This window comes from Tubulanus polymorphus, chromosome 1 (assembly GCF_964204645.1).
Source record: "Tubulanus polymorphus chromosome 1, tnTubPoly1.2, whole genome shotgun sequence".
NCBI classification, from domain to species: domain Eukaryota; kingdom Metazoa; phylum Nemertea; class Palaeonemertea; order Tubulaniformes; family Tubulanidae; genus Tubulanus; species Tubulanus polymorphus.
In genome coordinates this window covers 4,705,368-4,728,628 of record NC_134025.1, presented here as the reverse complement: position 1 = coordinate 4,728,628, position 23,261 = coordinate 4,705,368, and the positions used below count along the sequence as shown (strand labels likewise).

Sequence of the window (23,261 nt, the reverse complement as noted above, 5' to 3'; positions counted from 1 at the left end):
GCAAATACCTTCTAAATTACAGAAAGCTAGATTTCACCGACATTTTTTGGAATCTTTGAGGGTTTTGTATGTTCCAAGAAAACGGCAAGCTATTTCCTAGGCTCCTTCCCGATACTTTTGTCACATAACCTACGATGTAATGATGAAAGATAATCGTTGCTATTCTCATCAGCCCGTGGAGTAATCATTCCAACTGATTCTCCAAGAATCTGGCACAATATTTCTATGGAAAAAAACAGAATTAATGCCTCCATCCCCAACGGAAAATGCATTATCCAAATCAGAAATAAATACATATAATTATAAGATTTGTGTACATAGAAGTAATTTATTCAGTCAAATTATCATTATTCGATAGTTGAATCACCTTTAAAAGCTACAAATGTTTTACATGTAGATCCATATTGCACATCAAATAGGCTATATATAGGTTATATACACCTGGTGCGAATTAGTGTATATCGTTATACATTCAAAAATTGATATCTTCGTAAAAGCAAGCAAAAATATTTCGATGTTTTTAAATGATATCTGTATATCAACGTTAAGAACAGAATTTGCTAACCGAAATTGCCCTTCCAAATAAAGGGCAGGATTTATCAGTTTTATCGCTTCTGGAATTTACCAGACTAAAGAATTTGAAAAGCTTGGAAGAAAATTACTTTTAGTTCATATAAATGTCTTAATCTGTGATCACCATCTATATACCCGTATGTAAAATATATAACAGCCTTTTTCTACTCTAAATCTTCCGGTTTAAAGCCAAATGGTAAAAGTGCACCGACTTTAACCAATTTCCAGTTCAACGATTCCGGGTCTACGAGGTACATATCCCAATCAGATCCAAACTGTAATGATATACGATAATCATAGAAATGAGATCACGAATGGTGATGAATAAACTCTAAAATCATTTAAATAAACGTCATCGATATAGACGTGATATTCTAGATCAGATGATTGGTTATGGCTACCTCAATACAAACTTGACGACATGCTCCACACGGTCCGACGTATTTCCCAGCAATATCTCTGCAATGAAATAGGTTGCAGATTTGATGAAGCACATTGCCCTAGTCACGACTAGAATATGTCTGAATTAGTACATGGTGTAGTAGACCTTTAAACTTACGCTGCAACCGCTATTGCTTTGAATTTACGGTGACCTTCTGAGCAAGCTTTCGTTACAGCAACTCTTTCAGCGCATATCGTCAAACCGTATGATGCATTTTCGACATTACACCCTAGGCAAATATATATGCATAGATAAATGGAGAGACTTTAGATAAATCTTATGAAAGCCCAATTTAATCTAGGCCTACCTGATTGTAAAGAACCGTCTTCACATAGCACAGCTGCACCGACCCTGAAATTGCTGTACGGACAGTAAGCAGCGTCCTTAGTTTTGATAGCTAGAGTTACCAGTTTCTGAAGTACAGCACCTAAAAAATATTGCTTCTCAAGTTGCAGCAGTAAGCAAAGCTTTACTATCATGTTACACTGTAACACACATTCATACAGTGTTTATATAATGTAAAACCATGTTTCTAGTCCATGGTATAATTATAAGCTAAGAAATGTATTCTTGGATTGCGATATAGTTCACGAGGTCTTATACATACATTCACAAGGTAATTTAGAAATCCTACTTACTGAGATCGCTGAATTTTCCCTCTGCCATTCTCCCGACCGACCGAAAGCTTTCCTAAATTATATAGAAATAAACAATTAGTGTACTGGTATATAGACTAATGCCTACGCACTCGAACGAATTGACGTGGGCTGACAGATTGACAATTTCGATAACGGACAAGTACGATCTCGTAGTTGACCTCGTTCTTTGTTGGACTACAGATTAATTGCAAAAAAAGGTTTCGCTCTGATAGTTTCGTTTCACTCATCAGGTCACAAAATAACGTACAAAATGAACGTGCGATACCGAAAGCCGAGGTCTTACAGTCGCTTTTTTCGTGATTGCCGTTGAAAAATAAATCTAATATCAACTATGAATTTTTTATTTCTGGTAAATGTCATTTCATCTTAGAATTTCTTGGATCGGTTGGTATAATCTAAGAGGGTCAAACACGACTAGACCCTCTACTGAATAATCTTGAAGAGATGATTACTCAAAATCAAAAGAAATAGCTGTTCATTTCCAAATTGATTTTTAAGTCCAGACTGTTTCTATACATGTTTGTGTATATACACTTGTACTGAATGACGTTCGTTATCTAATTCGCCACAAGTCTCGAATTTTATCATGATTCCACTGAATTGATGTGTATTGCGAAGTTCAGCAGAGGTGAATTTTCTTGACTAAACGATGAATGACCTGCTGCTTAAAAGGGTCAAGAGAATCTCAAGAATTAGCTTGAAAATGAAGTTTAAAGTTTAGAAGAGATAACTCCGGTCGAGGCCCATTGTTTATAGCCTACTGAACTCTCAAGTGACCAGTCGTGAAATCTTGAACTCGGTTTGAGAGTTGATCATGATAAATTATCAGATAAAGAGAAGAAAGATGTCCACGTCCAAAGATCGAAATCCGGCAAACCACTAACAAAATATTCAAACCAATATTTTATGTTCAATATTTTTTATTATTTTTCAAGCGTTAAGGAATTCTTGAATAAACGCCATGTTTTCAAAACATGAACTTAAATTGTTGTTTTTCTTACTTAGTTACTTAGTTACTTTCGTTATTCTATTCAATTCACTTATTTGTCCTCATTTTAAGCACATATAAAACCGGTTTTGCAGTATAACCACCAGAAGAGCGCATGATTATACTCGCTGGTGGCCGTTCTATATCACGAAAGAGAAATGTCATTTATCTTCCTTGCACCGCATTTTCAGCACCACTTTTATCGATTGTTTAGATAGAAAGTTCACCGTATGACTTCATCACAAAAAGTTCCGTCACACAGATGCCAGAAATTCTACAAGCAGCAGGAACAGGGTGCTATTCGCAAATTATCTATCAAAGTTGATACCTACATACATTTATTATTGTATTTTCTTTGGTGATCGAGATTGTTTCTTAACCATATACGTTGTGTAGAAGAAATGTCCGAACAAAATGAAATAGCTAAGATACATCGTAAGCGCGATTCTGATATTCCCGTCGGACTGATGGCAGAATTTTCCACGCTTTTTGATATTGTAGATCCAGATGTTTATGGCGCAAGCGATGATCATTTGAGTGAGCTGCATGCTCGTGATGATGATATTCACCCAGCGAGGAATGTTGAATTTCATGGCTTTTAGGGCATAATAGGTGTACATGAACGCGTGAACGGTGTAATTCATGACGATAAACCAACGTGCTGGAGCTGGGTACTCGGTGTAACTGTACCAGGCGTACATCAGGGTGGCGAAATGGTGGTACCAATGCAGGAAAATAAGTTGTTGTTTGCGTAGAATAATGAACATCGTGTCTCCTAACTCGTACACCTTCGACAACGTGAATAAGATAGCCCAGAATCCGAATACCTTGTCATAGTAATAACTAGGCACGCATACAGAATATTCTATTCCATGGTGGCGGATTGAATGCAAGAATTCAGGCCAGGTACGAATTGCGCCCATCAGGCTGAATACGGCCAGAATGGCGCTCCATATAGCAAGTGCCGTACGTAGTTCGTATCTGGGACGTTTCTGCATGTAAACTTTACCGCTAAATATAACTATCAGGTAGACTATAGAGTATACAAAACTGTGGGTCCAATTCTCCGTCATCCATTGTGCAAAAGAATCGCTGTCAATTTTCTTCTCGAAATCGAATACTACCGAGTAGTTCACGGATGTTTTTGGATGATTTTCCATCGGAATTTTTATATCTTGAGTCGTCGATCTTCACCAAGTGGGCAGGCTTTGGGTACGGAACACTTGACAGATAAATCGATGTGAAGTCCCTAGAAAAAAGACAAAACAACCCAATCAGCCTGACATTACATAGAGTATTGCACTAATGGTGGGAAAACGGCGGCTTATGCGAATGGAAACTAATGGTAACCAACAATCTACCAAGCATCCTACAGAAACTCCAACAAACGTTAAAGGTACCTTTTGGATACTGTCAATTTCTCATTAGTTGAACAATATTGTGTGATCTAATGACTCTAATGAATTCCGCTTAACGCAGTTTTTTAGAGGACTGTTTGCGTCGCCAAGTGCTAACTAATAACAAACATGTCTGCGCGTCATGAATATCTAAAAAACGGGTCACAATCGGCTGACGACCGGCTTTATCTCGAACAGGCGTTCGGTCGTGTTCAAACGAATTCGATTCGATTCGCCATAGTAAAACCATTTCCAAACAAAAATTCAATTTGTAGATATCACATCGAATTAAGATGTATATGCACATGCAATGTATGCGAATTGCATGTGTATTTATCCGCATTGTATCGACACAGATGGTTTTAAATGGTTAAATTCAACTAATGCTGGATAATGCATTGTACGGGATCGACTTCCATTAAATTGTCGTTTGAAGGAATCGACTGAGTCACCGTTTGAGCAGGCCCTATACACGCTGTATTATATACAGTGAGGAGGGAATGAGAATGTAGCCGCATCCCAATGAATCGATACAACGTTCATCCTTACCATTCCATGGACGTATAAACTACCAGCTATTCTTAATAGCGTGTGAGCATCTAGATAAAGGGACATGTATCATCCCAAGTAATATCTATCGGAGATTAGGACAACCATTCCTAAAAACATGTATTTTTTCCCAATAATCCATGCCAGTCCAATACGTCATACCTGCCATATTTTATTATAAGCACTATCGCCTGATAGAAATAATGTATTTAGCGAGCTTACCTTTAATGATATGGTTATTTTCGATGTTTTTGTAGTATATATCAACCCAGCGCCAGGTGGATGCTATCCCACTTACGACTCGAGATGAAATGGCCGCGTTCAATGTTATCAGGTCGCGTTATATTATCGAGAGGCGTGGACTTTGGCTGGCGTGTCGTGCTTGTATTAGATCGCGGGCAAATATCGTACGATGTTTGAGAGCAGAAACGAGTTCTTCTGTCCTTAGCTCGTAGCGCGAACTATTTATATCGTGGTGTATAAAAGTGCAGCTGACCTTTCGTTACTGATAACATCGATTGATGGCGCGCGGTCAGGTAAAATCGCTCTGGTCGAAGGGAAATCTACTAGTCTCTTCTAGTCAGTTCGAATCCTAATCTCTTGCGGTTGAAAAGAATCCCGCTTTTAGACCGTTCTTTTATATCGACCGTTTCCACGAAAGAAACCGATATCACCACCGTTGCTATCGGCTAAGAAATTATTGACAAACATTTGTATTTCAATTTGATTTATTTCATGTATCAGTGTAATACCACAAGATATGGTGATAAGACATACATAGAGTATGTACAGATATATATTGAATATATCAAATATTATATACAAATATCGGATACTCAATCTTCATATTTTCTTTTTGCTTAGAAAATGGCGTTTGTATTCGCGACGTAATTTTTATAATTCATAATAGTTATCGACGCAAGCGGCAAATATTGCTTGGAGGTATATTTCGACAATGTCTCACTACTGCTTCTTCTGTTCCGCACGCGATTGTACCTCCTTCCTTCATTGATATGTTTCTTTAGAGCTACCCATTCTAAATACAATCTAATATTAATCTAATACCATTCGGCTTAGCATTAATCCTACGCAAATCGTTGGACTTTCATGTCATAACTGTCAAACTGCAATGCCCAGTATTATACTACATTGTCTTACTGTCGTTTCTTTTGTTGGAGATCATTCGTAGTAAATTCCGTGAATTGTAGCGACAGCAAACAACGTCGCGTTTCCATAATGAACGCACGCAAAACTGTCCGTACTTGACTCCCATATACATCGACTAGCAGCCTCTATACCTTGGTCTCGTTTCTCCCCGAGAACAACGTTCACAACCACTTTGTAACGTTTGAATTTGAGGTCTTTAATCCGATTTTGTATAATTTGAGATAAATCCATTGCTAGGCCGCTACATTCTTTGGCATTGTACTTTAAGTCATCGAGATACGTGCTAAAAACGTGATTTACGATTTCTTCCACCTTAGGTTTGCTGAAAGTTGTACCAGGGTCGGGAACGGTTTTGTACGTATTTTCGTATTTCACTTTCGATTTTTGTTCTACTTCGATGGTCGGTTTGGTCATTCTGCGCATGAATGCTAACGAATGCGCAACGCTGCGCAGTGTTGATTTTCGACGCACTGAAAGAAGCCTCTGTTGCGATCCCTGCGAACCCGTTGATGCTATCGATGCTCGGCGGGTATTACCCGTAGGTGGCGCTAGTAGTCTACCCGGTTCATCCTTAATCTGAAGTAGAAATGGTAAATTATGTATGTGTAGATGGCAACAACAAAAAGTTGGCCCAGATGTAGTTTATTGGTAATGGAATAGTGTTCTATATTTGTTTTCATCTCAAAACTGATCCAGATTATTAATTCAGCAATATTACCTGAGGTGCTGCCATGATTTTTCCTAAAAAGCAAATATTGAAAACATCAATCAAAAGTCCTACACACTGATACAGATATATGCGTACCTATTTCACACCGCCTATCTGCGTGACTTATCGGTTACATTATTGAAAAGATGTTATCTTCACACGGCTGTTTGTTAGAACGCAGCGGTTAAATCATGTTTTTTTTTTAAATAAGAATTATCCATAAATACGTTTTATTTCAACTTTTGAAATAATAGCCTAAACTAGATATTGCATCGTTCAAAAATCGGTATCTACTGTATATTTTCGTGCTTAGAAATATGTTCCTACCTTTCGTCCCCGACGGTTACAGGTGATCTGTTCTAGAACTGTTTCAAAGTCTCCCTTAGTAACTAACGATTAGGATATCACTGCCAAAAACAAACGTGCAGGTGGAAGGTAAATATGTAAATGTATGTTTTCAAATACTATAACTGAACTGGCGTGGAACGACAGCTATAGCGACCATTCGCAAATAATGACCCATGTCAATCAATGCTATAGTCTTCATTGAGACAATGTGTTATGGAGCGGTCGTGACTAGTATGCGGCTAGGACTTATAATTAAACTGTTACTTACACCAAGCGAAACGTAAATACACAATACGCTATTATACGAAATCAAAATAGATTCAATCATTGGACAGAATGATGTATATCAGCTTAATTTCCCCTTTTACGCTTTCTAGCACCTGTCGCAGTGTCCCTGGCCTAGCCGAGCAAAAATCTCAAATTTGTTAATACAGCGACGTGTATACACAGAATGTTTTCGAACACAATCTGGATAAGGAAAGTATTCCGTGTGTAGAACAAGTTTCTTGAAATATGACCATTTGTATGGAATGCGTGGTGGGTGATCTGTTGACATTGTTCTTTATTCGATGTTTCTTTTTTTTAGATAAAACCGAGTAAACACCGATAAGTTCACGTTTACATAGTTTCAAGTTAAACCGAGTATCAGATTCAACGTCGCAATTTAAAAGCACAACAGAAGATATCGATGCAATCATCCCGAAATTGTTTCTGTAAAATGATGTACACGATTGGGTTTATAGCGCTGTTCATATAGAATAAGTAATTTAGCAAGTACATCATCATAGACATCGTCTCAGTTTGGTACACGATAAAATCGTCGATGATGATCGAGCACAGTTTCAAAATCCAGAACGGAGTCCAGGTCAACACCAGTATGATAGTTACGCACATAAATATGCGAACCATTTTGATATTTTGTTGAAAAGATACGATCGACGATTTCCGAGCCGATTCTGAATTTCGCCGAGTCGAAGAATCTCGAAGGTCAGAAATCTTCAGCGATTCAATCGAAGAACGTTTGCGATCGAGTGGAATATCAGGCGACGATGTTGTTTGTCGAATTCCTTCTTGTTCATTGAGTTCAATTTCACACGTCTGGTTTAAAACATCTATATTATCTGAGATACTAACTCTACGAGTATCGTGGTTTTTAGGTTGTGCAGGGATGTCACTGTCGTCAAATGATTGCCGCGATTGTCTCATCAAGTGACATATAACTTCCTGATGTTTTAACTGGACGGTGAAGAGACCCGAACGTCTCTGTTGAGGAGACTCATTGATATTGTAGACACCTTGTCGACTAGTGAGACTCGACCTGCGCAAATCGCAAGAATCAAAAGATGTAGTTGATGTTTTTCGAGTAGATAATGATGTGCCCGATACGCTCAATTGTTTTTCCTTCCAAGCAAGCCGCCGATGTCGCACCTGGCGCCATATTAGACAGTACGATATTGTCATGAATAAAGAAACTAGGAGGAAAATAACCAAAGCAACCAGAATAAACGTCATATAACCATAGTTCTCGTATTCGTACAAATGTTCACACACGAATATTTCAGTTTTGTTCGTTACGTGTTCGCTGAAATTTAGTTTCATTTTATAGGCATCTACCGAGGTCACTTTATTGAAACTTATGTTGTTCATCTCGGGTACTGCAAACTGCGACAACTGCGATGCGAAACCGACGAAAACGGCCAAAGATGCCAGCACTTTTGTTCGCCATTTGTTTTTCGTGTACCACTGGAGCGGGCGGCAAATAGCTATGTATCTGTCGTAGGCCACGTACGTCAAAACTAAACACGAAGCCGAAACAGAACCGTACATCAACCATCTTGTAACGCTGCATACTGTCTTTATTTCTACTCTCATAGAATAATAATCCATACATAAATAAATCTGTATAGGCACCATCACCGCGCAGACAGTCAGGTCGACGGTTGACAGACATTTTATGAAATAAGACGGAATCGATTTTGATTTTCGTTTTACGATAAATACGTACAAAACTAGTAAGTTACCCACAGTTCCTAATACCATCACTATCAGCAAATAGACCATACTCGGTAAGAATAACTGTCGTTGTTTTTCATTGATACGTCCAACAATCCTTTCCATTTCATTAACAACTTCTGACATGACATAAGTGCCATTAGATGTCATCGTTTCTGGTTTTTCTACAGATTCGTGCATGTTTTGCTGTCGTTTTGTAGAGACGGTCTTCGATGAATTTTTTAGTAGAATGCGAATACACGTTTTACCAAATACACGGGTCTCTCAATGTCTGGAGAATAACGGTCACTTCCATGTTGTTGTGGTTTTTTTTTTTGTTGTTAAAATCGGTCTTATAGTCGATTTAAAATCATACAGCTGAACAGGCGTGTGTCATTACGTATCAAAACGCTTGATAGAACGCGTTTGACAGGTTAATAATGTTAATTTCACGGTTACCGTTGCTGGTTTATCGCACATTTTACAAGGTTTATCAGTTTCAGCGATAAGAAATGTCAAGTATGCGTTAGATGGATATTACGGTTACTCCACCATATGGTAGAATCTCACCATTTCTTCTACTTTCTGTCCTCATAATCTTATTAATGCTCTTACGATTAATTTTGATTATTAATTGGTCAGTGAATTGATAACAAAATATCCTAGAATAAAAACATATAAACCTGCGGTCACGAAGTACTCTATCAATACTCGATACCTTTTGGAAAATAAAAATGCTTCTTCATTTGTTTATCATATCAAATTCATGTGTCGGTTATATATGCCTTAGAAGCTCTACTTGCAGAAATAGTAAATGTATGTTTTAAGTGTATATTTCTCACCAGAGTAACAGATTTATGAACGGACAGCAATGACGAATTGAAGAAATGTCATTATTTCCATATGTGTACATATGTTACTATAAATCATAGACAAGAAACGTGATTTTTTTTCGTTCAAACGCGTATATAGTATAAGTTCTTCTAGATCTATTGAACATATTTGGATAAAAGGCATTTTGACACGTCTGCGTGGAAGGGTGTGAGTAGAAATCATGTTCGTCGAGATGAAGAAAAAGAACCAGATGATAAATGATTTGCGCAGATGTTTGTGACCATGGAGCCATTCGCCGTTGTACGAAATGTGACGTCAAAATATCTTTCGTTCGATAATAATTTATTTGGCATCTGGATACGTAACATCTGTAAATTTGGCCAACGCTTTATAAAAGCTGTGATTTTTAAGGATTTTCTATCATGCTACTCCAAACGGTAATGCTGCCGATAATTCCATTTAGCTGATTACGGTCTTATGCGGTACTTGGAAATGATACGTTATAAATGGAAAAATGTATCTATCGCTATTTGGATAAGCTGTCTGGTATTGGTGTACAATAGCCTGTCGCTGAGTCAACAGATTTTTCGATTTATGAACACTGACATCTCAAAACGTAGGACATTAAACAACCGACGATTGCATTTCAAGCTTCGTAATTCGCAAGGAAATAGGAGTAATATTACACTTTCCAAACATATTGTAAATGGAAAGAGGCTTATGAATGAAATAAACGAGACATCGTTACCTGTGCATTCGTTAAAAACATTTCAAGAAAATAAGGGAGCAGAAAATACAACCAGGAAAACGAAAACCGCTATGAGTTCAGCTAATAAAAGCTCCGAACATGTAATCAACTGCATCCATACCATGGCGCGAAACATGCAAATCAAAGTTGGTATAAACACTACAGTGCCAAATGACGACTCAGGTTTCAAATTCAGGGACGTTATGTGGGGCGGTCAGTGGAAACCCTCTAATTGCCGATCGAAAGACAAAGTAGCGTTGATTGTGCCCTATAGACATCGAGAGGATCATCTGCGAATATTTTTACGTCATATGCACAGTTTTCTTCAATTACAAAGCATAGATTACACGATTTTTGTGATAGAACAGGTACGTAAACAAACATTTATAGACATCTAGATTTACTGTGATTCAGTACCGAACTATTGTAAGTTATTTTATCTTTTCCTTTAATTAAGGTTGACGAATTCCCGTTCAACAGAGCCGCGTTACTAAATAGTGGTTTCATCGAAGCCCAGAAACAAGCAGTTTACGATTGTTTCATATTTCACGACGTTGATCTATTGCCGGAGGATCTACGAAACTTATATCTGTGTCCACCGATCCGACGTGCCCGTCACTTAACCGTAGCCATCGACACATTCAATTATACGTGAATATTTATTTACGGGTATTCATTAATTTTGTCACAAATTCACAAGGGTTTATAAAGTATGTAGATGCCTTTTGATTTACGTGTAGGTTGCCGTATTCTCAACTGGTCGGTGGAGCCCTAGTGATGAGACGAATTGATTTCCAGCGGGTTAACGGATTTAGTAACCTTTTCTGGGGCTGGGGCGGAGAGGACGACGAAATGCATACCAGGTTTCACGCTAATAAGTTATAAATCTATTCTAATATTGGAATACTCTAACGGTTTAACAGTGATATAAGAACAATGTTGTTTTTCGCGTTAATTGATCGTTCGTTTCTCCCTTTCTATGCTTCTTTAGGATGCTCATCAAATCGATTCGAGTGATTCGTTACAAGTCGTCGATATCCAGATATACGATGCTAAAGCACCCATCGGCGCGAAGAAATCCTAATCGGTAAATAAAATGTTTATTATTGATAAAACAGTCCTGGACTGAGTCTCATAGATTTGGTGGCAAAATAATCCCCCGGTACATTTTTAAATCTGTCAGTTGTTACCATGATGGTTTCTTATGGTGGTTGTCACCCCTAAAGTTTACTCGATACCTGGTCAATTGAACCGGGTCTGGTCCTTTGTATGATTATTGTTATGAACATTGATATCATGTACCCGATCCAGTTCTCAGAACGCGAATTCTATTAAATTCTGCCATTTTGACATTCCGAATCAACAAAGAACATTGTAACGTTACGAATGTAGACTCATTGTTCTGATTTTAGGTTTCTGCTAATGACTCAAAGTTTTCGTCGTTACAAAAACGACGGATTGACTTCATTGAAATACGACCTTGAAGGTGTCGTCAGGAAAAAGCTATACACGATTGTACGAGTAAAATTAAAATTCGTAAACACGACGATGACATTTCATAATCGTCATTACAATAAGGGCGGTCGATGAAACTCGCTTGGTGAGATTCAATTTGCGGATCACTCCGAGACAACAACAGCCGAGCCAACGGTTCATTGTGGCAATATCATTCGTGTGCAGAGGAAAATTTCAATCTAGGAAGCAACTAGGGAAAATGTTTCATTATCAACTTGTCCCATCAACCATGAAATATTTGTAATCGTTTTTGACCGAGAATGATTAATCATTAACATGAGCACGAGAACAAATGAATCTATGCATTTATGCATATATCACTGTAACTGTTACACAGTGTCAATACACTCCTGTAATTGCTCGTCACAGCATGAGTAATAAAGTACTTTTATTAAAAATAATTTCTACCGATTTTTCATTCAGTTGTGTCGGTTTTGTTTTGTTCTTCTCGTGAGCTGTTTTCAGGGATAAAGTAGTGTGTTAATGAAAAAGCTTAACATGCAACAAGTCGTTTGATATACCTCCGCTATGTACGTCTCATTCCTTCATATATATTACATGTATGACAACACCCCAGAGCTAAAAAAGCTCGGAATTAATGGAATCGGGAAATATCTATTCATTTTAAGCCGATGAAATGGATGTGTAAACCGTAGAATAAATTGTTGGCACCATCAACACGCCATCATTACAATTCATGAGACTCCCACTGTTGATCGGGAATTCACTACACAAGAAATGGATTTCGACTTACACCTCAAACAATGACGAAATGGAAAATGATATACATCAAATACTTATATTTCAGACGAAAGCTTCTTTTGCGACAACATGCAGATTGTTTTCATTGTACAACAAAAGTTAATCCGCAAATTTTGAACCCAAAATTGTACGAAACAATTATGTATAAGAATTTTGACTTTGATTATTGCTTAATAATAGTTCATATAATTCAACAATCAACTGTAGTAAATCAGGAAAACATACACTAAGTTAACCAGTGCATGCCATGTATTTTATTTGAGCATACTTGAAGCAAGTGAAAAAGTCAACAAGGTTAGCACATCTTCAAATGTCTTAGAGCAGAGAGAACAGGTTGAATTAACTTCATAGTTCATGATTTTAGATCTAAATGATTTATTTTCAACACAGGTCACATAGTCATAATTATACATACATGTATTTAGAATTTAGTATAATACACTAATAAGCGAATACATGCACAGTTTTTAGGCAGGCACTACTGCATCTAATTTCAAGACAAAAATTATTGGTTCGAAAAACTCGGAAAAGTTCGAGTAAAACAGAGATTTAAACTGGTTCGGTCGCGTCATCACCGCTCGACTGATCCTGTTGACTTTGACGCCGATATTTTCTCCGCGCTCGCTCCAGTTTATTCTTAAAACGTTTGAATTCGGTCCAGGTTATTTCGCCGTTTTGACCCGGTACGCCGGAATCGTTCGAACGATTGTCTTCGCCGGCGTTTGATTCACCGCTAGGGGGCGCACCACCGGTAGCGTCTGTTTCGTTAGACTGTCGTCTGACGGTAACGGTCTCGAAAGCTTTACCGGGCGCAACCGGTTTACGCTGTTCGTCGGCTGTTTCCGTCGACTGTCGACTCGTTCCTGCTTGAGGTTCGTGATCATTCTCACCGCGCGTGACACGTGAACGCAATATTTTCAAACGAGATAAATTTGTCGACATACCCGACTGTCCTGTCTGCAGAAGAGGCGGGAGACTAGTTTTTTTCGCGCATCTTTTCGAATTATCAGTCGAATCAGAATTCGCTTCGCCGTTACTGTCCGAATCACTCGACGAGAAGTCCGAGGGATTACTGATTTTACGTTTCAACAAGATCAACTTACGTTTTTTCTTTTTGCTCATGCTTTTGGCCGGAGACGGTTTTTTCATCCGAGCGACGTAAACCTTTCTCTTTTTTTCGATGAGACTAGAAATTGTACGCTGGCCCGAATTGCTATCCGATTCAGTTAGCTCATTATTGTTCACTGCCAGACTATCTACATCATTATCAGGAGATGCTGAATTCGATGCCGCTGGTTGCGGATCATCTGTTTCAGCTTGCACTAGTTCCACCGGTTCGCTCGCTAATTCCGGGTCGCCGGTCCGCGGTTCAGACCGCGTCACGATCAGTTCTGAAAGCTGCGTTCGCGGCAGCGGTATCGGAAAACGACCGACTTGAAGCATTTCGGCTTCCGATCCGCTTAAATTTTCGCCGTCGGAAATCATTTCGACGTAATTCGTGTAAAAATCGTCAGAATTCGTGCTCAAACTGTCGGTATCCCACTCTTCTAACTCGCGCTGCACCAACGAATCGAAGAACGCCATCATTCTCGGATCTTCTTCAATCGACTGCTGACTGTAATCGTGTTCCATAACGTGACCGTTCGCGATCACTAAATTCAGATATTCCTCGTGTGAATATACGGGTCGTTCTCGTTCCTCATCATCGTCATTTATTCCACCGCAACTCATATTCATAGGAAATGGGCTCCACGCCTAAAAAAGCAATCACAAATATCAAATTTCAATACCTTTACCCTATTTTAAGAGCCTAGTTACTCTATCGTTATTGAGTTGGATGAACTTAGTTTTCTACCTTGATCACTTTCTCGACACCAGATGAGATGATGAGATGATTAGCTGGATTGAAGCGAACTTGATTTACGATAGATCTGTGTCCTTTAAGCACTAAATGAGCGCTTTCGATCAATTTCACTGAAACAAAGAAAACGTTAAGGAATCTCAAATTTTGAGGAGTGTCTGCATTACTTTCATATCCCATTACTGCAGCCTCCTCCTATATCAGTACTGTTTATATCAGTAAACCATTAATTCAATGGTTTTGTAAGCAAATTCTTATCCTTTACACAACCTCAACTTGGTCTCTAATTTGGAAACTGTCTAATAGGGTAAGAAATCCAGGTCCCAACTGTATTGATATAGGGGTAATTTACCCAGACAACTACAAACTAGACAAAAATTTCCAAATGCCTAATTCTCAAGTCAAGGATTTTTGGACATTTTTTCAAATTAAGAAGCACCTTTGAAGTCACCTTTGAAGTCGTAGGTGATGGTTTCTTATATGTGACTTACCTTCTGATTTGTCATCATCCCTGGTTTCTGGGATACGCCACATGTAGAGATTGAAATCATCCGATCCAGACAACAAATACTACAAATACATACAATACCCACGAGCATGAAAAACGTATTCTTGATACCCTTAAACCGTAGGCTAAAAATCAGCTCGATAACCGTTGAACGAACACTAACCTGGTCTTTATCTCCCGCAAAACAGCAGCTCTTCATCGTACAGGAATTATAGTATCCAGTGTGGTCGAACTGATACACAGCATCGGCAGATTGAATACTATACAATACGGGCGGCAGACGACGCCTCAAACTGATGATACGGTCCCCGAGTCGGTTGAATCGAACGCTCATCGCGCTCTGCTGCGTGAAACCACCTCCATAACGAAGCACGCAACTACGGAATAGGCATAAACAAGTTTGTTATGAACAGTTGAATGAAATACAATTATACCGGTAAGTATAAGGTAGACTGATGTTCGTACATATATATGTATATAAAAGACCAACGATATTGACAATGTAACCGAATTCTACCCATAACTTCAGTGTAACTGATTTTCGTTTTCAAATCTTGTAAAATCATAGAATTGTGAGTGTCTTTTACACACTACACTGACTGCAACTAGTCTCGAAGGACTTTGAATGATGATTTTACCTTTTTGGTTTACGAATATCCCATAGTCCGATACCATCTTTAGCATTAGCCGTAACGATAAGTCTGGGTTCGACTGGATTGAACATCACCGAATGCATCGCAGATACATAGTTCGCCAAACAAAAAGGATCTAAAAGTAGAATTATAAAGACATTGTTGAAAAAATATCACCAAAATCTGCATCAACAGAAATGAGGGTGAATCGTAGTTATCTAAAGGGACATTTAAGGAACTTCTCCACTTACCTGATGTCGATTGCCGAAGATCGTAGATCAGAATTCGACCATCTTCACAAGCACTGGCAAACAGTTCATTATTAGTAGGATGAGTACTTAATCCATACACTGCATCTTCATGTAGGAAAACATCCACAGTTTCTCGCCTACAATACAGAAAATATATGGGACCTTTTTCCTAAATCCATTCGCTGAATTATTGCTTAGGAGAATAATAGAATGGTGCAAACTATTCATTCCAATTTCTGACATTATAAAAAGCCACTGTCAATGACAGAGTGGAAAAGCTGAACTGAGCAAATAGTATCAGCTCTACAAGAGTAACTGTTTTATATCACTTAACTATGAGTTGGTATCATATATTCAGTGAGATCATCTCTACTTACGTGGACATATCATGCACCACAACTTGTTCATCGTTTCCTAAAATAACAGAACTTTTAATAAAAAATCTATTACATGAGCAGAAAATATTCAGTTGTATATAGATGGATATGCATAGCTTACCTCCAGAGAATATCCTTCTGTTTTCATGGTCAAAAGCGAGTGTAAATATATTACTGTGATGTTGACCTTTCATATCGACGGGAGTCGGTACTTTAGACGAGACGGCATCCTCTACGTTCCATAATAATACACGTCTGTCATCGCCACCTGGTGGATAAAAGGACACAAAGTTATTTCAACTAAGAAATCATGACTTGCAACTGCCACTGGACATAAATAAGCCAGCCAGGGGATCGCAGTTAAGTTACAGGCATGACCAGCGCTAGTCAGTAACCTGTCTGTGGTTTAGTTTCACGATCGGATATTTTCACAAACCACATGAGCCAATTCGATTATAAAAAGCTTACCACCAACGATTAGCTAACTAACTAGACCAGCGCCAGCACAGGGACTTTTCACAATAGCCAGGGTTCTTAAGTCAAAGATTTGTATCCTAGGTACCACCTATAGAAAAGGATGAATTCTTTTTTATATGTGGTACCGAGGATACTGGGTCGAATCTTTTGGATTTTGGACCACCAGCTATCGCAACAAGCGGCCCTGTTGGGATGACCTCAGCCACAGTTAGTTACTATTATTGACTAGAGATTTCATGCTGCAAACTTTAATCTTTAAACAGATTTACCATTTTAGTTTCTGCTAGAAAAAAACTGACCGATAAAACTTCTCTGTCATACCTGAAGCCATTAATTCACCGCTGGTGTGGGAAAACTCAATCGCATTCACGCATCCAAAATGTGCTTTCAAATCCTTCTTAAATAGATTCTTACAGCGATACATTCTTTCTCGCAAAAATCTATCATTGCAGTAAGCATTGTCTCTGTAGTGTCGATGAAACAGGTACGAAATAGGACTTGCCTCCGACATTTTAGCAGTGGTAAAAAAATGTTTTTAGTGGGTTTATCTCTTTTATTACTTGTCAAAATGGTCAATCAATCGTTTCCGGGTTTGGAATCCCTAATTCACGGTTAAGGATTGGAAATATGTGTAATTTTTGGCACCTGGACTTATACATGGCACCGGCGCCGTTTGCGGTTGACGCGAATGAGTAACTTTCCCCTTCATTCTTTAAGATGTTAGTGTCATTCTTATTACCTTTAATCTCGAATGGAGTGGGCCGGGTATAGCTGGTCCCGTGCCGTAGTCGGCGCCGGGGGACAGGAGGAGGGGGGTTATGCCGAGCATAGCTACGATCCTAATACATCCACTTTTTGGGGATCTATTAGGATCTTCATCGCTTTTTATTGCTACTAAAACAACAGAATTGCTTTATGATGACAGCTATCGGGAGATAAAGTCGTCAGCAGCCATTGAATTACGCGGCCGCCGCGGTGTGACAAGATGGCCAAGTCAGCCAATCGCTGAAGTTTATTCAAACCACAAATTTCTCAAGTACAGTACAGCAAGAATTGTTTTTTCCTGACAATACCGACCGAAACCAGTGCCGGCCTGTCCCGTCGAAGTGGCCCAGCCGTGCAGCCGTGGTTTGAGTTGATCCCTAGAACCGTATGTTACTGCCAATAATTCATTCGTTCACGATTTTTTCAAAGGCCAACAGCCCGAAACGTTGTGCGGCGTTGACCAGTTGAGGGATATTATCGGGTTGGATCGTGGACTCTAAGAATCCATGGTTTTGGAAAGTATAGTCCCAATCAAATTTGATGACGCCAGGATAGATACGATTTTAGTTAAATCGGATTTTGACAGGATAAATTCACAAGTATATTTTCACTCTTACATTCCCATGGTTACAATATTATAAATCAAATCTAAATAAATCAAGTTAGTTATCCCACAACATTGATTTTCAATTAAACATACTTATAGGTCTAGATTTTCTACTGTCTTTTTTGCTCACGAACCGGGGCCGAGTCACATGTTCAGATCATGCTTATAACTGTTTTTTCTCCCGACAAGATTAGAAAATGTATCGAACTAAACCGTGCACTCAGCCATACTATCGTACGGGTTCTATCGTGTGAGCCTTCAAACGATCTCGTAGTTCAAGCTTTGTTTTAATCAGAGATTCTAATCTTAGCAAATGTTCATCGCGTTCTGGGCAATAATTGTGCATGAATTCAGCTAAACGAATAACGTACTCAACGTTGTGTCCTGACTTGCCTTCAGCGTCGATTATGCGTTCGGCTATAAGATCGTCTGGCTCGGGTCCCGTAAAAAATCGATTGCCGTGCGTTGCCAAATAAACTATCGCTGGTACCCTGGTCCGTCGGTGACACCTTCTTCCGGGACACCGGTAAAACATGGTAGAAACCATCGTGTAACCGCCACCGACAGTTTCTCTCTTGTCCAAATAAGACACCGCTTCATTTATCAAATTTCTACCGACTACTTCATACGCAGCTCCCCAAACTTTACCCTGAATAAAAACATTAACTCTGAATGGGCGATAGTCTGACTAGAAGTATAACAACATTTTGACGTTTTATGATATAGTGGATCAACGTACATCTTTCATGGGGACTAGCGTCGCTACTCTTCCGGGCTGGAATAGAAATATTCGAAGTTGAACAAAAACCGATTGATTGAGAAATTATAGGCGAATTTATCACGTCAAATTAAATTTGATTTCAAGTAAAAAATCGTATTTATCCTGGCATAATCAAAATTCATTTGGTCTAATTCTTTGATTTAACACGGTATCAAATTCAAATCGATTTATAAAATCATCAAATCACATCCAGAGGTGATATGATACGATTTGAAGATGGTGGACTCACAAATTTTTTTCGAAAAACTAATATAGATGGTGAAAACTTAAAGAGAAACTAAAACTCATTCATCGGAAATGATATTTCAAAAACTGGGGCAATACTTTCTTGTCGGCCGTTTTGAACAAGTCAAATTCATCCTGTTGCGCAAATCTTATTTGATTAGATTACACGTGACTAGCAAATTATAATTAGGAAAATCAAATCTGATGACCAGATAAATTCGCCTCCTGCACCTTTTTTGATAAGTTTATTGTAGGTATCAAATATATATAAAATCAACATTCTTATCAAACTCACCTTCGTCTTTGTTCCTCTATACAATATATCGCTTTGCCAAAACCTCCTGGAAACGCCTTTAATATATCCAGTCATCCTATCGTCGTAGTGAAACCCAGGTTTCCATATCAAAGATCCATATCCAAAAATCCAAACTCTTTCTAATAGACTTGGAATCTTGATACTCGCCATTTCGTCGAAACGAAATCAACATTATTGTCTTGCCACAAGGCCGAGAACCGCGCAAACACCCGAAAACACGTATATAGTATAAAAACCTGTTCTGAAATTTTTGATTCTATGTTCAGAAAATCTATATTGAGCTTGGGTCTAACCAAACTGAGAGGACATTGTAAAACGCTTTTAAGATATTATAAACCTTGGCGATGAAAGTCGCGTATAGTCCGATAACCAACCTGAGACCCACACATGGCTGTTGGTCACAACGTTGACCACTAGTCTCATAACATATATCTTTTTGTAAGAACTGCCATTGAACACAATGATTTCCTTAGTTTTCCTGGCTATAGTCATGCCATTGTAACGTTTATTGCAAATTGAGATTGGAAATAACTAGATGGTAATCGATGACTCCAAGGATTTAATTGTAAGGTTTTCCCACGAGGTCGTCATGATCGAATGTTAAATACCCCGAATAAACAATTCTATTTGATCGTACATAATACAAGTCTATAGCTGAGGTAGAATTGCGAGGTCATTTAAAATTCAGATTCAACCAGTACTAGAATACTAGATTTGTGTGTTAGGCCTGCTTACAGCGCACAAGACCTCTATGAAAACCAGTTTCAATTCGGCACAACGCTATTTTCCTCGGGTTTACATATAGATCATGTGGGTGCGGACTGGAAGCCTTGTCAGTGATACCAACATGGCGGCGTCTCGTTTTCTGCTTGGTTTTGTGCTTATAATGAACGCACTATGGAACTGCTGCGAAGGAGCCGATGTTACCGTTGATACGCCGTATGCGGGTAATATCACCGGAATGAATGAACAAATATCTGGTATAATGATCAACAAATTTCTCGGAATCCCATACGCCGAACCTCCGATCAGATTTACGCGTCCGATGAAGAAAGCGAGGTCATCAACGACGATTCAGGCAAAAACCTTCGGAAACCTTTGCGTTCAAGATAAACAGATAATTGCACAGGCTCGGAATGGAAACCCCGACCCGTCAGTACCTCAGACGCTGGCGATGAGTGAAGATTGTCTAACGTTGAATATCTACGCACCAACTGATAAGACGATGATGCCGGTTATCATCTTTATCCATGGCGGTGATTTCACTGTAGGAGGATCAGCGATCATTGATGGGCGTTTTATATCGGCCAACAACGATATTGTGTTCGTGACACTGAACTATCGGCTCGGAATTTTCGGATTTTTAAGCACAGACGATTTAAATTCTGAAGGAAACTACGGACTTTACGACCAACAACTAGCGATCAAATGGGTTAAGGACAACGTACAAGCGTTTGGTGGTAATCCTAAGAGTATAACCGTTATGGGTAACGCGGCTGGTTCGATCAGTGCTATCTATCAGTCAGTTACACACGCTAATAAGGGAATGTTTCAGAGAATAATCGCTCTCAATGGAGGCTACTCGACGTCGTGGGCAGTTGTCAAGGAACCGATGAAATATGCTAGAAAAGCTGGCGATATTTTCAACTGTAGCAATGAAAGTGCCGCCGCGTTGATAACCTGTCTCAAAGGTCAAAACATCACAACGCTTCAAAATGGGATGGACAATTCTAGCCACGATCTAATGTGGGGTCCAGTCGTAGATGGAAATATTTTAACCGATGACTTACTTGAAGAACTATCATCAGATGACTGCAACTTACCTCGAAGTTTATTTGGCATGGTCGATGCGCTGATTGGTGCAAACACTGAAGTTTACGGATCGCGCATATTTGAAAAAATACTTGCCGCCAATAGTCAAATCGATAATGGTACTGCATCTAAAGATTTCTTTGATAGTGTTTTAATTCCATACGTCTTAAAAGGCATAGAAACTGATGACGTCGATTCAGTGAAAAAGCGATTAACCGATCTATACGCGGATGATGGTATAATCAGTCGTGAAAATGCTATTCAAATGATCACTGATAGAAACTTCGTGTCCCCATCACTGCAAACTGCCCTTATCCACGCTGAAGGTAAACAAAGAAAAAATTCCTATCTATACACGTACGATTATGTATGTAGCACTACTTCAAGGGTTGCTCCTTTTGGTGAACTAAATCAGTTGTTGGCTAAACCAGGCAATGGGACTGTTGACCACGAAATGACTCGCATTCTTCAAATCTACTGGACAAACTTTGCAAAAACCGGGTAACTTACATTTCATATACATCAGTATAAAGTAAACAGGTAATGTCCGTCAATTCTAATGTATATTCATTTATTTACAGAAATCCAAATCGACCGGTCAATGTCATTAGGAAATGGCCGATGTTCACCACCAAACGACAGATATACGTTCACCTGTCTGGAAGCAGTAAATACGGTATAGTTATCCACAATTCACAGACAAAACCTCGTCATGAATACACGTCACAATGGTTACACATTTTCGGATTCGAGAGAGATTATCTGAAAATGCAGTCGCAAAAGCAAAAATCTCCTGTTGCAGTTGAAACGAAATTCCCACCCAAATCAACCTCTTGCAAAGTCCCTGGCATAAGGCTGGGCGGCCCATATGGTCCATATTTAAAGGCTGTCGAAGTCGAAGCAATTGTCCTTGGTCTTTCATTGGCAACAGGTCTCGGTATTGTGTTGTTCATAATTCTTTTCACAATTTGTTGCGGTCTCTTACGTTCAGTGAAGGACTTGAAAAAATCTACCAAAGCTGAAATGTAATTTCCTGAAATGAAATGTAAATAGATTTCTTTGAAAAATCTGTATAAACCATTAGCCAACAATGTGTTAATAAATAGAAGACTAAAACAGAGGTAGCGATATGGTTAACGATTAAGTTATTATAACAAATTGAAGTAAATAAACTATTCATTTATTCTATGCAAACGGATTATTTTTAGTTTCGATACATTAATGTTTATCATACAATTTTTGAACGACGATCGCAGATCGAACGATCAAATGCTTTGACTCGCTGAGTCGATGTCATCAGCATTTGGACCACGTTGGTCATGACTTGAAATAAAAGAGAAGCCAGTGTTAAATGTATGTATTTTGCGAGCAATAAACTTAACTATCGCGTGATTGGTGGAATCGACACACAACAGATGGCGTATGATATAGAATGGGTGTGTGACGGGAATACATTGGTGACCGAATACTCCGCTACCCCGTCTCCCGTCAACATGACTTGTTAGTCTCTAATTTATCAGAAAACCTCAGATGAGCGCGATGTTTGTGCGGAATCTCGTGATTTTCTGGGGTTTGGGTCTCATTCGATTTGCCGATATGCAACTCATCTCAGGTAAGTAATTGATTCTCTTAACCTGACCGATTTACCCGTAAAATCATCGGCGGATTTTCGATTACGATTAAAACTGTTTATCTAAATATGTTTGATTAATTTAAAATCATCTTCATGAACTGATGAAGCAATAATTAAGTCGTCGGTAATGTTGGCGAACATGTTTGAATCCGACGTTGAATAAACAGTATAGGCATTTGAAAAAAAAATCAGGACGAATTTCGAATTACATGTATATAATGGTACTTGAAATCTCAATTTCAATTGATTTAGCTTGAACTGAACCATACCCAAATACGATTTTTCTATTTCCGTTAGTAATTCTTACTCTCGATGATTTGCCTATTGAAAATG

At 38.7% G+C, this 23,261-nt stretch overlaps 8 protein-coding genes across 8 annotated transcripts; 2 read left to right on the top strand and 6 right to left on the bottom strand.

Moving 5' to 3' along the window:
* Positions 1–318: 318 nt before the first annotated feature.
* On the bottom strand, positions 319–1,817 carry LOC141902430 (cytidine deaminase-like). Its single transcript, XM_074790149.1, has 5 exons — positions 1,654–1,817; positions 1,323–1,442; positions 1,133–1,244; positions 975–1,032; positions 319–848 (listed from the first exon to the last, which is right to left on the bottom strand). The coding sequence occupies exons 1-5, from the start codon at positions 1,679–1,681 to the stop codon at positions 738–740; spliced, it is 429 nt and encodes a 142-aa protein (XP_074646250.1). The 5' UTR covers positions 1,682–1,817; the 3' UTR covers positions 319–737.
* A 770-nt stretch (positions 1,818–2,587) lies between these two features.
* On the bottom strand, positions 2,588–5,260 carry LOC141902410 (very long chain fatty acid elongase 6-like). The gene is made up of 2 exons (XM_074790126.1): positions 4,831–5,260; positions 2,588–3,911 (listed from the first exon to the last, which is right to left on the bottom strand). Exon 2 carries the CDS (start codon positions 3,820–3,822, stop codon positions 3,004–3,006), a length of 819 nt encoding a protein of 272 aa, XP_074646227.1. The 5' UTR covers positions 3,823–3,911; positions 4,831–5,260; the 3' UTR covers positions 2,588–3,003.
* A 527-nt stretch (positions 5,261–5,787) lies between these two features.
* LOC141902421 (dynein light chain Tctex-type 5-B-like) lies at positions 5,788–6,944 on the bottom strand. The gene is made up of 3 exons (XM_074790137.1): positions 6,812–6,944; positions 6,494–6,516; positions 5,788–6,351 (listed from the first exon to the last, which is right to left on the bottom strand). The coding sequence occupies exons 2-3, from the start codon at positions 6,506–6,508 to the stop codon at positions 5,788–5,790; spliced, it is 579 nt and encodes a 192-aa protein (XP_074646238.1). The 5' UTR covers positions 6,509–6,516; positions 6,812–6,944.
* Positions 6,945–7,483: 539 nt separating this feature from the next.
* Positions 7,484–9,025, bottom strand: LOC141915430 (uncharacterized). Its single transcript, XM_074806953.1, has one exon. It carries the CDS (start codon positions 9,023–9,025, stop codon positions 7,484–7,486), a length of 1,542 nt encoding a protein of 513 aa, XP_074663054.1.
* Positions 9,026–10,528: 1,503 nt separating this feature from the next.
* LOC141915429 (beta-1,4-N-acetylgalactosaminyltransferase bre-4-like) lies at positions 10,529–11,996 on the top strand. The gene is made up of 5 exons (XM_074806952.1): positions 10,529–10,774; positions 10,864–11,057; positions 11,147–11,269; positions 11,398–11,493; positions 11,819–11,996. The coding sequence occupies exons 1-5, from the start codon at positions 10,529–10,531 to the stop codon at positions 11,994–11,996; spliced, it is 837 nt and encodes a 278-aa protein (XP_074663053.1).
* Positions 11,997–12,732: 736 nt separating this feature from the next.
* LOC141902710 (DDB1- and CUL4-associated factor 5-like) lies at positions 12,733–17,353 on the bottom strand. Its single transcript, XM_074790555.1, has 9 exons — positions 17,111–17,353; positions 16,434–16,580; positions 16,313–16,349; positions 15,936–16,072; positions 15,691–15,820; positions 15,216–15,429; positions 15,036–15,114; positions 14,539–14,657; positions 12,733–14,438 (listed from the first exon to the last, which is right to left on the bottom strand). Exons 1-9 carry the CDS (start codon positions 17,298–17,300, stop codon positions 13,233–13,235), a joined length of 2,259 nt encoding a protein of 752 aa, XP_074646656.1. The 5' UTR covers positions 17,301–17,353; the 3' UTR covers positions 12,733–13,232.
* Positions 17,354–18,390: 1,037 nt separating this feature from the next.
* LOC141915428 (putative glutathione-specific gamma-glutamylcyclotransferase 2) lies at positions 18,391–19,670 on the bottom strand. The gene is made up of 3 exons (XM_074806951.1): positions 19,463–19,670; positions 18,901–18,936; positions 18,391–18,810 (listed from the first exon to the last, which is right to left on the bottom strand). Exons 1-3 carry the CDS (start codon positions 19,631–19,633, stop codon positions 18,391–18,393), a joined length of 627 nt encoding a protein of 208 aa, XP_074663052.1. The 5' UTR covers positions 19,634–19,670.
* Positions 19,671–20,287: 617 nt separating this feature from the next.
* Positions 20,288–22,372, top strand: LOC141906707 (neuroligin-2-like). The gene is made up of 2 exons (XM_074796016.1): positions 20,288–21,796; positions 21,877–22,372. Exons 1-2 carry the CDS (start codon positions 20,292–20,294, stop codon positions 22,322–22,324), a joined length of 1,953 nt encoding a protein of 650 aa, XP_074652117.1. The 5' UTR covers positions 20,288–20,291; the 3' UTR covers positions 22,325–22,372.
* The last annotated feature ends 889 nt before the right edge of the window (positions 22,373–23,261 follow it).